Source organism: Labeo rohita, chromosome 5 (assembly GCF_022985175.1).
Source record: "Labeo rohita strain BAU-BD-2019 chromosome 5, IGBB_LRoh.1.0, whole genome shotgun sequence".
NCBI classification, from domain to species: Eukaryota; Metazoa; Chordata; class Actinopteri; order Cypriniformes; family Cyprinidae; genus Labeo; species Labeo rohita.
Window position 1 is genome coordinate 22,412,874 of NC_066873.1, and position 13,074 is coordinate 22,425,947.

The 13,074-nt window shown below is 37.3% G+C and overlaps 1 protein-coding gene across 5 annotated transcripts in view; it reads right to left on the reverse strand.

Annotated features, from left to right (window-relative positions):
- Nucleotides 1-13,074, reverse strand: part of fras1 (Fraser extracellular matrix complex subunit 1) — a 137,775-nt gene that overhangs the window by 45,243 nt on the left and 79,458 nt on the right. For all 5 annotated transcript variants that reach the window (XM_051110000.1, XM_051109999.1, XM_051109998.1 and 2 more), the window contains exons 22-28: nucleotides 11,832-11,978; nucleotides 11,613-11,759; nucleotides 5,348-5,488; nucleotides 3,958-4,098; nucleotides 3,664-3,804; nucleotides 3,131-3,401; nucleotides 1,017-1,101 (exon numbers count right to left, since the gene is read on the reverse strand). In XM_051110000.1, the coding sequence (XP_050965957.1) occupies nucleotides 1,017-1,101; nucleotides 3,131-3,401; nucleotides 3,664-3,804; nucleotides 3,958-4,098; nucleotides 5,348-5,488; nucleotides 11,613-11,759; nucleotides 11,832-11,978 (1,073 nt within the window). The remainder of the gene's footprint in view (nucleotides 1-1,016; nucleotides 1,102-3,130; nucleotides 3,402-3,663; nucleotides 3,805-3,957; nucleotides 4,099-5,347; nucleotides 5,489-11,612; nucleotides 11,760-11,831; nucleotides 11,979-13,074) is intronic.

Below are 13,074 nucleotides of genomic sequence, written 5' to 3' on the forward strand. Positions count from 1 at the left end.
GTCATGGATCAGCAATCTCCACGTAAAACTGATTGTGGAGACCAAACTGTAAGTCATAGACTTGAAACTTGGAAGGAAAGTAGTACACTTTTTTGCCCAACCAGTGGAACCAAACCAATGCAGAAAGATTCTCTGGAGAGTGACTATCAATAATTCTCCAAAAAGTTGAACTTTCGACTCACTGTGAAAATGCCAAAATGTTTGTAAGGGGCAAGGGCCACTTTTAGTAAAATCTCATACAAAATATCATACGAAAAAGCTCCTCATTCCGGACAACTTTACCTCAGACTCACCGCTGACAATCAAATCGTTTGTTAAATGATTGAGAAGATGTAAAAAACCTACTTTTGCGAACTAGTCCTAGATTTTTCACTGGAAAAAACACAAAAGTAGAATTCTCTGGACTCCCTAGGCCAATAACGGACTACTTGCACCGAGCCTCATGACGCACTTCCGTTTCGAAATGTTACGGCTCAGTTATTTTCGGTTATGTACATTTTCAGTGTGCTGTAATCATCTAGCTGACTTAAACGGCTAATAAAAATTTTCAGAGACAGGAGAAGACATATTCTGATGATTACTGTGTACAGAATTTTCCAAACTTAATGGAACATGGAGTTTTGATCCAACATATACCGATCTGAGAAAGCGATGGCTTTGAACAAAGGTCTTATAGGTTTGGAATGACATGAGGATAGTTTGCTGTAAGTGTTAAAAGGCTGTAAATAAAAGGTTGTGTGCAGGTTGTAATATTGAGATAGTCTGGTCATGTTTTATGCAAATAACTAACCTCAGTACACGGTTCCTCATTCAAAATATTGAAACTTCATTAAGATTAGAACAAGGTTACTCCTTTGCGTACAAATACAAAATAATTAATGCAGTTATTAGAAAATGAGACCCACAGTCCTCACAGACTACCGTGTCCTTTTTGTTTACTTGTCTTCTGAATGCAGAATGAAGCTCCATTACTCAGCATCCTTAAACAGGATGTGTGTGTGTGTGTGTGTGTTTACCTGCTGGGAGAGCGCCTGCACAGTAACACTCTGAGGCTGAGAGAAAAGCTGAGGATCTGCTGCCCTTAACATGAACTGCCCACTTCTGCAAAACAAGCCAACATTACACTGCTGTGAATAGATTCAAGGAAATTAATAATGAGTCAGGGTTTGCCTACATTTTGCTACAAAACCTTAAATCATACTGTATATTCCTTGGGGGATCAGCTTAAGGAAAACAGCTTGGTAAACATACTAAATAATGTCATACTGTTGAAATAACCACAGCAAATAATGTCTTAATGAAAATTATTAGCTCAGTCCCTAAACAATAAGTCAATAGGAAGTAATAGTTTTCATTCACGCTGTGACAAAAACAAACGTGTGTCTGTGTGTGAAGTAGACGAAAACAATAGAAAACGACACAATGAATAAAAGATTCAGAGAAGCACAAGGCAGAGACCAAAATTAGAAAAAGACAGAGTGGCTTTTAAAGAGAAATGATAAAGTGATACATTTGGGAAAAAGAGGGATGAGGAATAAAATAGGAATGAGAGTGTGAGGGCACACAGATCACTTGTTAATTAAACCAGAGCTGAAGGGAGCGAGAGCAGCCATTAAAGAGGCAAGCTGTGAGAAAGTTGAGAGAAAACTGAAGGTCAGCAGTCAGCTTGATTTTAGTGACTGCCACACGTGATCATCACTGTGTGTGTGTGTGTCCTGTCAAATGCCTCACTAACTTCACAGAGTTAATTAAAGCTAATGACTAGCGCACGCTACTCAAATTCAGTCCAACCCCCAAAACACACATACTCAACACCCTCTCGTTTTAAAGGACACCTATTAGGCAAAATTCACTTTTACATGTTGTTTGAACATGAATGTGTGTTGGCAGTGTGTGTACACAACCACCCTACAATGGTAAAAATCCACCCGCTCCTTGTTTTAAATCCTTATAAATCATAAGCAGTGTCTCAGAGCAAGCCGATCGCAGACAGTGTTGCCAAGTCCGCGGGTTTTCTGGAAATCAGGCTACTTTAACACTGTTTATGATGTCTGCGGGTTGAATCGACTCCAATAACATGATATTTACCCCTGAAATGCGAATTTACCAGGGGAACCCAGACAAAAAACGTGTATTTTATTCCTCTTAATTCCAATTTTAATGGGAGATCCCCTGTTATTCATTATAAATAATTATATTATTACATAGATAGCGGTATAGGTAATGCATATTACACTGCTGGATACACTGCAAAAAACAATTTGTTGAGTCAACCTTAAAATAACTTGTTACCCTGAAGTTCAGTCAATTCAAAAAAGTTTAGTCAACATGAAATGTTAAGTTGTACTAAGTGACATCTTAGATATTTGAGTTCATTCAACTTAAAATTTTAAGGCAGCTGGTTAACAATCCCAGCTTTTGAAGTTTAAAAAACATTTTTTTGTTTAGTCAACTCAAATATATTAAGTTGTCACTATCAAGACTAAACTTATTTGAGTTGACTGAACTTAAAACTTTAAGGCAGCAGCGTAACAAATTATTTTAAGTTGACTCAACAAATAGCTTTTTTGTTGTACACAGATCCAATATAAACATGCAATTTCTTTCCCAGCTGTTTAACCTTATAGACATAACCGACTGTGTTTTCGTAACTTACAGGTGTTTTTAACATACACATGTGTGTGAAGGAGAACCTAGTTTAGTACTAATGTCGTGTGACAGCCGCTTTCTGTGTGCGTGCTTCGGATGTGTGCTCTGAAAAAAACCATTTATCAGAAATTTAAACTAATATGGTACCAAAACGCGTGATTTCAGTGTGACAGACATGATAATCAAAACCAAACAGATGTTTTTTGGCAGAGTATCTGAGTTACGAGCTATAAAGGTATAGCTCTATTCTGGAAAATGGGAAAATGAGGACACCTGAGACTTATATTACATTTTGTAAAAAGGGGCATAATAGGTGCCCTTTAATATAATGTTGTTTTATTCCTGCACGGCATCTAAATATCCAAAATCTGTCTAAGCAGAAATGGCCCATATCCCGCAGGAATGAGGAACGGCGTCGTCACCTAAAGTGATCAACTATGAACAGTGAGCAAACAATTATGTATATAATTCCGTCACTCACTTGGGCTGCTCTTTGTCGTGAATGAAGCGCACAGCTCTACGTTTGAGCTGGGTAAATGTAAAAGTGTCATCTCTGCTCAGTGTTCTCTCTCTGTCGTTCTCCAGGACCACGAGATGCCCGTTACTAGGCGGCTGAAGGAGCTGAAGCAACATGCTTTCTGATTGGCTATCTGCATCCTTAATTGACAGGAGTGCCAGATCCAGAAGCTTAATTCCACCAATAGGAACCAGAAGAGAGCCATTAATGTAAAGAGATGGAGCACGGCTATTTGCTGTAGAAACAAAAGGGGATGTAATGTTTAAATACTCTTACAGTCTCAACAGCATAGGAAATAACAGAATTTTCCTCACTTTTGGACATAAAATAATATTAAATAATATATTCTTTTAGGGCTGTCAAACGATTAATCGCAATTAATCGCATCAAAAAATAAAAGTTTATGTTTACATACTATATGTGTGTGTACTGTGTAAGTTTAATTGTTTGACAGCCCTAATTTCTATCAAATATGTGAAGTAGAAAGTCCAGGTTACCATGGCAGGCTCTTGTTTTTTGGTCAGCGTAGTATCCGTGACCACAATCCAGGATGCACTGGCCACCCTTCAGGAAGGAGCTCTCAGAACAGACGCGGCACTCACCTGCACTCACACACTCCAAGCAACCAGCTGAGCACGCTGGGAAATAATAGCAAACAATCTGTCAGCACATTCAGGTAGGTGCATCACACCATACTGAGCGCCTCTAAAATTAGCAGACTGGTAAACACGCCAAAATGAGCAATCTAAGCAGTCACGATCACACTCTCAGACCAGATTCACAGCACTCACCGGTGCACTGACGGGTCGAGTCATCTAGAAAGTAGCGCTTGCCGCATTCCAGCACACACTGCCCGTTCAACACGGCATATGGCAGCTGGCAGCGTTGGCATCTGCCATGGACCTGGCAATGCTCGCAATGCTCATCACAGCCTGTCCATAGAGAGAATAAGGGAGAGAAGAAGGTTGAAGACAAGAAATTTGATATTTTATGAGATTTAAGTTTTTGTCTATCACTTTACATACTAAAATTTAGAAAAATATACTTTTTTCTATTTTAATTTATATTTATAAAAACATAATTTATTCTTGTAATGGCCAGCACACTGATCAGTAGCCATTACTCCAGTCTTCAGTCTAACATCATTCTTCAGAAATCATTCTGATATGCTGATTTGCTGCTCTAGAAACATTTCTTACTATTAATAATGTTGAAAACAGTTGTGCTGCTTAATATTTTTGTGAAAACAGTAATATTTTTTCAGCATTCCTTCATTAGAAAGTTCATAAGAAAAGCATTTATTTGGAATAGAAATCTGTCTTTACTGTCACTTTTGATCAATTTAATAAGTCCTTCCTGAATTACGACGATGCATTTTTGCCACACACATATTTTTTCCACTTAATTATGTCGGAATAACATGTCGTAATTATGTTGTTTTAACAACACCTTTTCTCATAATGAGAAAATGTCGTTAAAACATATCTCGTTATTACGAGAAAATATGTTTTAATGAGAAAAAGATGCCGTTTTAATGACATAACATCTCGTTATTACGACATAATTGAGTGAAAAAAATAATATGTGTGGCAGCAATGCATCACCGTACTGAATTTAAGTTTTTATTCACTTAAAAAAAATCTTGCTAGCCCCAGACTTTTGCATTTAGAATGAAAAATATAATAATATTATTAATATTTAATTATAAAAGAAATAATAATTTAAAACTGATTAAAATATGATACATTTTAAATAAATTTCTGTTCCTCTGTTGGATTCTACTAAACTGGTTTAGTAGTGGTGACTTGAATTCTACAAGCTACAATAACTGGATAATGCTGGCTAATTAAAATTCACTTAAAATTCACTTTCTTCAATCTTCGGATTAATATCTAAGACTGAAAAAAAGTGAATTTTAAGTAACGCAACTACATAAAATAACTACAACACTGCTGATAGATTTGTCTTTCAGTCTCATTAGAAATCAATCCATTAAAGTGCCATTAAACCTTGGCTATAGCGCAGCGACTGATGCTGGCACCACGCAGCAGACATTAGTGGCCCTGCCTCCCTCCCCGACTGTGACAACTGACTGAGAGATTGAAATGTCAAAGTTTATCGAGCTGGAAAATTGATTGGTTGGGCTCATAATGAAGGTTGTTATTTTTGTTGGTGACTGACTCAGACATCTCTCAGCATCCTGGTAGAATCCCAGTGAGCAACCCGGCACACAAATGCCATCCTGCAGGACGTATCCCTCCATGCACTGCAGACAGTCACTACGCAGGGGTCCACGGCACGCGTTACAGCTCCAGTCGCACTCTGAGAGAAACAGAGCGAAAGAGAGGATGAGTGGGAGGAATATAAAAAGAAAATATGATAAATTGGAGTGTGACTGAGGAAGAGAGTAAAGTAAGAGCAAATGAGAAAGAAAAAAAGGCTACAAGACTGTGATGAGAGAGCATGAAAGAAACTAGATTTGCATTTGTTGAAGAAAATACCAGCAATTTCAAGGCAATGCATGATAAAGACCAATCACTTTCAGTTCATTATGTACATTCCGACAGCATTATTGCATGCAGGAATTAAGAACTTTCTAGAAATTATTAAAGCAATACGCCACGAGAGGCTGTGTGTTATAGTGATTATATTGTGAGAAAAGACTGTTCAACACAAAATGAAGTGCTTAAATATCCCACAAATTTGTTATTGTATCAGAAGAAGTGAAATCTTCCATATTGTGACATATGTACAAAAAGAGTGGGGACTTGGTTTTATCTATCAGTTGTTGATTAGATGAAGGCAGATCTAAATATGAGTTAGCAGTCAGTTGTAAGGAAGGGACAGGTTTAATGGGACCCAAAAATGATAATTCTGTCATTAATTACTCACCCTCTTGTCGTTCCAAACCTGTAAGATCTTTGTTCATCTTTAGAATAAAAATTAAGATATTTTTGATGAAATCCGAGAGCTTTCTGACTCTGCATAGAGAAACGCAACTGACATGTTCAAGGCCCAATAAACGTAGTAAGGACATTGTTAAAATAGTCATGTGGCAGTAATTCAAAGTGGTTCAAAAATACTTTTTGTGTGCAAAGAAAACAAAAATAACGACTTCATTTAACTATTTCTTCTCTTCCGTGTCAGTCTTCGACACACCTCAAATTTTTATAAAAAATATCTTCATTTGTGTTACGAAGATGGACAAAGGTCTTACGGGATTGGACCGACATGAGGGTGAGTAATCAGTGACAGAATTTTCATTTTTGGGTGAACTACCCCTTTAAATGGATTGGAGAAGTCCAGGATATGTCAGATGTATGGCGTTTCACTGAAATTACATTTTGAGTAAAAGTTAACAGGTCAAAATTGGTTTAAAAACATAACACATATATACGTTAATCAAAATAACATCAATAAGATGCATTTAGAAAACAGAGAGGATGAATTTCCATTAACATTAGACAAAAGAGACCAATGAACAATAAATAGTTACATTTATTATGTATATCGAATAAACAATGTGTCCACCAAGTAATATAGTTCATTAGTCAAACTAAAAGATGTTTATAGTTGGCAAGGTAGTTATAAACTTATTATTTAGTTAAGATAGAAAGTGCCAAAAATGCTTTAACACAGCTCATCCAATCAGAATGGATCTTTTTAATTGACCTTTCTTTTTATAAAACTAATTTTAATTAATCTTAATAATTTTAACACTGTCATTATACTACTGATACTGAACAAACCCAGCCATAAATAAGCTTTCCATTAATGTATGGTTTGTTAGGATAGGATAATATTTGGCCAAGATACAGCTATTTGAAAATCTGGAATCTGAGGGTGCAAAAAATCCAAATATTGAGAAAATCGCCTTTAAAGTTGTCCACATGAAGTTCTTAGCAATGCATATTACTAATCAAAATGAAGTTTTGACATATTTATGGTAGGAAATTTACAAAATATCTTCATGGAACATGATATTTACTTTGGCATAGAAGAAAAATCTATAATTTTGACCCATACAATGTATGTTTGGCTATTGCTACAAATATACATGTGCTACTTAAGAAGGTCCAGGGTCACATTTTAGCATGGTTGGAAAACTCTACTGATCAATTAAAAACCATTAACACAACAACACTTTTTATAAGGAACACTTTGCTTAAATTTCAGTATGTTAAACTATGACACTTATAAAAATCAAATATAGACAGTGCACCTAAGGCTGAAATGACCTGCCAAACCAAGCTTGAATAGTGTCTGTACAAAAAAGAAATATGAGAGATTTCAATACGCCGCTTGACTAACAATGAGAAAGAGAGCCGGTGTTTCAGTTCTCAAATCATCTATTAAAGAGAGCGCTAGCCGACCATTTGATAACTCTCCAGCAGACCTCCGCTCTCTAAATCAGCTCAGCTCATTAAAAAGCCCCATCACGCTCTTTCTGTCATCCCTTTATCTATATAACCTCCTCATCTCTCCCCTCATTCGCCAAAACCATCCTCACAAAATATTTCAAACATTCAATCGAAAAGAACAGTGGCTAACTTCATTAACACTACATCCAAATCAAATATCTGTGATGTCTATATTTACTACTCCAACCCAAAAGCAGCTCATTTGTCCCTATGAAATTTAGTCCCTGTCCTTCTTTCACATTACCCATTCATAAAGACCCAAACAATAATGGTGTCTTGCATTATTAAAGTGCTCCTTCTAAATATTGTCAAGGTAACCTTCATTCACTGTACCGCAGGGGTAAACAGTATTACATACAGTATCTGTTAAGCATTCATATGCCTCTGATTTATGTCTCTCTTTCTGCTTCGAGATCACACACACACACAGCCAAATACTCACGGGACAAAAACTAATCTCTGTCTCTTTTTGATCTCCTCTGCAAATCCCATCAAAATGAAAGAAAGGTTTCACGGTATGGGGTCTGTGTTCCACATCCAAATCCCAAACCACATCGTATTAAGATCTGAACACACTAACAAATATTAACAAATCACAATCTCCTATGCAATTACGCTTGCTGGCATCTTCATAATGATCTTCTATGAAATATATTTGACCTTAATTATTAGAATAGGATACATCCTCCATTTCACAGTTGTTCTGTGTGAGTTATTTTATATGACAGATATAATGGACAGGGTTTAAAACACCATGTTTCACACTCTTGCTAATTTTCTAAGTGGTTATAGAAAAAAACTGCCAGCCTTTCAAGTCATTCAGAACAAAACAAACTCACACAAAAACATGTGACTTGTTGCTAGGAGACACATGACAAATGAAAACAATATGTGTTCTAAAATCGCCTCAAAATATCAAACATGTTTGATCCTCGGACTGAATGATTTCACAGTCTGAAGCTAAAAAATCAGAGTATGGGTCCATCATACACAATATCTTTCTGAGAGATCCTGTGTTGTGTATTCCAGCCTTTATGATGAATGTTTGATGTCTATGAAGAAACAAAAAAGAGCTTCTAAGGCAATAAATATAACAAACATACAACTAAAAAAATGTTTACGGACAAGTAAAACTATGTGTAGTTTAACAATACAGGATCAATGATTTAAAGGGGTGCTATTATGCTTTTCACTTTTTGAATTTTAGTCAGTGTGTGGTTTGTATCTTCGGGCATAAAAAATATCTACAAAGTTACAAATCTCAAAGTCCACTCCAAAGGGAGATATTTCGTTTTTAAAAAATCTCTTTTCAAGAACTACAACGAACAGCTCCTTTGGACTACAGCGTTTGTTTTCCACATGCAATGATGTCACAACGCGGTCCATTAGAATATCATTAAAATAAATCCCGCCTACGGAAATTCAAACTGTTGGGGGTGGGTAGGGACGAGGTGGGGGAATAGCCTAACTTTACCGATGCAGCGCAGAGAGCTGCTTCAGCGAGCCACAGCGCGGCGGGTATAAACACAAGCATTGATTGGAGTAGCCGTTTCAGAGCAGTAACGTGCCGCAGACGTGTGCAGTGTGTGGTAAGAGATTTATTCATCATAGAGTGTAGATAGCTTCACTTATAACATAAGTGTTTTTTAAAATGCATAAACTTGCACTAGAATAGGCTAGGCTAATCAGTGATGATGTTTTTTGATAATGTTAGGCTGCTTTTAGCCTTATGCTGGAGCTGGTTTTGGGCAAAGAAACTAAGTATGTCAAATAATTAAATAAATTAGCATGATAATATCATGTATCAGCAATCTCACAGGCTGAGGATAGGACTCAACATTAGCTTATTATTTACTCACCCTCCAAGCATCCTAGGTGTATATGGCTAGCTTCTTTCAGACGAATGCAATCGGAGTCTAATAAAGTCTAATAAAGTGCATCCATCCATAATAAAAAGTGCCTCACATGACTCCCAAGGGTCTCCTGTAGCGAACGGATGCGTTTTTATAAGAAAAATATCCATATTTAAAATGTAAGATTCACTATTAATCTAGCTTGCGCTAACTGCTTTGACAAAGAGCGTGGCAGTACTGAAACTAGGGCTGGGAATTCCTCGACTCAGAGGCGTTGGGAATCGAGAGTCGATTCCAAAGGTTGGAATTGATTCTGTCAGAGGGAATCGACTCCCCATTCTGATCCATTTTCAGTTCGAACAAGGCTTATATATGGGCGCCTCTCAAATGAACGGTTGCATCGAAGGCTTTATATCTCGGCTGCTGTCATCAAACGTCACCGAACATCAATTCACAAAAATAAACTGAATGAAAAAAGTAGGTACTGAGCATATCTAAGTTTGAGGGTGCAGCCTTCTGTTAAGCACTTATTAATTTGCCTCTTGCTCGCTAATAGTGATTAGAAGTCTGATTCGTTTCCATGAAAAGGTTATTTCGGATAGATCGTTTTAATAAACCAGTTCAAAAATGATTCAGAATTTACTTTACGGTGGAACTGGCTTATATTGTCCACATGAGCGCTGCACAGCAGTATAGATCATGACGTGATCGAGGGTCTTGATCCTGTTTCCATCTTAAATAAAATGCTATTTTTAACCTTTCTATCAGCCTGTGATCACTCTGTCAGAAAGCACAGAGAGCACAGATAAGTGGCCGAGAGCATGTCTGACTGACAGATAAACCACAAGCTCTTATATCAATGTTGTATTTCTGGTTATTTTGTTTCAGTGTACAGTCTGTTAATGCTGTGCAATGCATACAGTTGAAGTAAACATCATTCAGCTAAACTGTACACCTCTTGTTTCATTCATGCAATAAACGCATGGACACTGCTGTGGGCTATGACTAAATTCATGAGCAATGCAGATAAAAAAAAATATATATATATATATTTAAATACAGAAATGTATCAATTTATAAAAACAAAGCTTCATATTATGAAAAGGTTACTTTCTAAGATTTTTATATTCTACAGCGATGGCAAAATTAGGTTCCTCCGATCTAAAAAAAAAACAAGAATCGAAAAAGAACTGAAAACAACAACGAGAAATCGATTCCAGAACTAGGAATCGGAATTGGACTCGATTCCTAAATTTTCGGAATCGAACAGCCCTAACTGAAACACCATCTAAGCTGTTCGCCAATTGCAATGCACTGGGAAAGCTAACCAATCATAAAACATTTCCTTTTTTTGGAAGGCTGGCCCTCATTAAATCCGGAACTAATCGAGCCTTTAGTGCCAGGCTAGGAGAAAGGTATTGTAATAATGTAAATTATGTGAAAAATAATGCATTTTTCGAACCACCAAGCATGAGAGCATGTCCTAGTACACCCCCAAAACAAAATCAAGACTTATAATAAGCCCCACCCCCCTTTTTAAAATAGCCAATAGTGTTTAATTTATATCTGCTTGGCCACTCGGTAAAGCTGCTAGATTCAATATCAAACTCCTACTAAAACAAAACAGTGATCAGAATCATGCTGTGGCTGTGTAGTTTTGAGTGTTTAACATATGCCGACTCGCGCATATCATCCACTCCCTGTGATCGCGTCTCTGGATCTGAGCCAAAGTCCGGAGTAGACTGTGCACGCTGCTGCCGTTCGCCTGACACAACACGAAACCAGACCTCATTTGCCCCAATCGAAAGCATATTTACACTATCTGAATCATTCCCTATTGCCTACACTGAGCACTACATGCCATTCACAGTACAGAAAATACTAACACTGTGAACACGTGACCGATCCCAGCCGCAGCTTCAACGTCTATTTATAGTGTAGGGGGCGCGGGATGTTTCGGATTCTAGAGCGCATTTGATTGGACAGAAAGGTTGATGAGAAGCTGAAGTGCACACTACCTTACAGACAACCAAAAGGCTAACATATTTATACTAAAAGCCAAAAAACTTTCATTTTGATTTCATGGGGACTTTAAATAATGGATGACTAGATAGTTTCTAGCCTAAATGAAGATTATTCCATGTTTATCGGCGTAACTTGGCTGAGACTCACCTCTGCATGTGCGCGTGGTGGTGTTCAGGTAGTACTGATGAGCACAGCTCTCATACTGACACTCCCCAAACAGAAGCACTTTAGCTGGATCTCTACATGACGTACACACACCTGCCATCTCGCAGCTTTGACACTGAGTGTCACACACTAAAACACACAATAATCATTTAGTCAATACTTATCAGACAGACAATGCAATTTAAGTAATGGTGTACTTACTTTGGCACACCCTGTTTTCATCAGCATAATATCCAGTTGGACAGCGAGGGCTGCAGAGACCTGATGGAGCCAGAACCTCAGGGGCCAAACAGGAAGTACAGGAGTGAGGACCATCCCCACTGCACTCCTCACAGGAAGAGTGACATCCTGGAGAACACAAGGACAAGACAGTAAGTGTAGACGGAGATCATTTTTGAAACACAGTTAAAACGCCAATGTAGACAAGGATCGTTTTCATTTTAAAATGCAATTTTAAAATGAAAACACACCAGTGTAAACAGGGCATAAGAATAAAGACAATGCAAAATTATCTTATCTACTTTAGATATAAGTAAGTAAAGCTACATTCATACCTTAATACAATAAAATAATATACTAAGATATTTTTGATAAAATCTGAGAGCTTTCTGACCCTGCGTAGACAGCAACACAACTGACACGTTCAAGGCCCAGCAAGGTAGTAAGGACATCATTAAAATAGCCCATGTGATATCAGTGGTTTAACCGTAATAGATTTCATCAAAAATATCTTAATTTGTTTTCTGAAAATAAATGAATGTCTTACGCGTTTGGAACATCATGAGGGTAAGACAGAATTTTAATTTTTGGGTGAACTGTCCCTTTAAGGTGTACTGTATTTACACTGTGAACTGCTGTTGTATTTCATATGTGGAAAAGATGCACATGTTTGATTTAGACAGGTTATTATAACCTTAGTACCCTGAAAAATAAAGCAACACTTGTATTAATTTAGACATGTTAATCTGTGCTGTTGCCAAGGACATTCACATTTCACAACATTATTATAAAGACAGAAGGCTTAAAAGAAATACTGTTGACATCCTACACTTGTACTCAGAAATTTCAATTCACATATGACTTTAAGTCTGCTGGCAACTTGACATATCACCTTCAAACAGGGCAAAGACACTTGACAATGCTAAGTGCAAGTAAATTCCATTAATGGTCTTTTGCCTTTAGCGCACATAAAGCGTTATGTATGCACACCCGCATATAAACGCTTTGCACACACACACGCTCCCTTGATATCACGCGAGAACCAGGCAATTAAAGAAGGTCATAATAGTTTATAGATCACATCAGCACATCTTAAAAGATTTTGCATTAAAGCCGAGCACTACATCACACTCCCTAATAAAAACAAATGCACCGTCTCATCTATACTGTCAGCAGAGGAGCCACTTTCAAAGCATCACAGGTAATTGCATCAGGGTTATGAAAA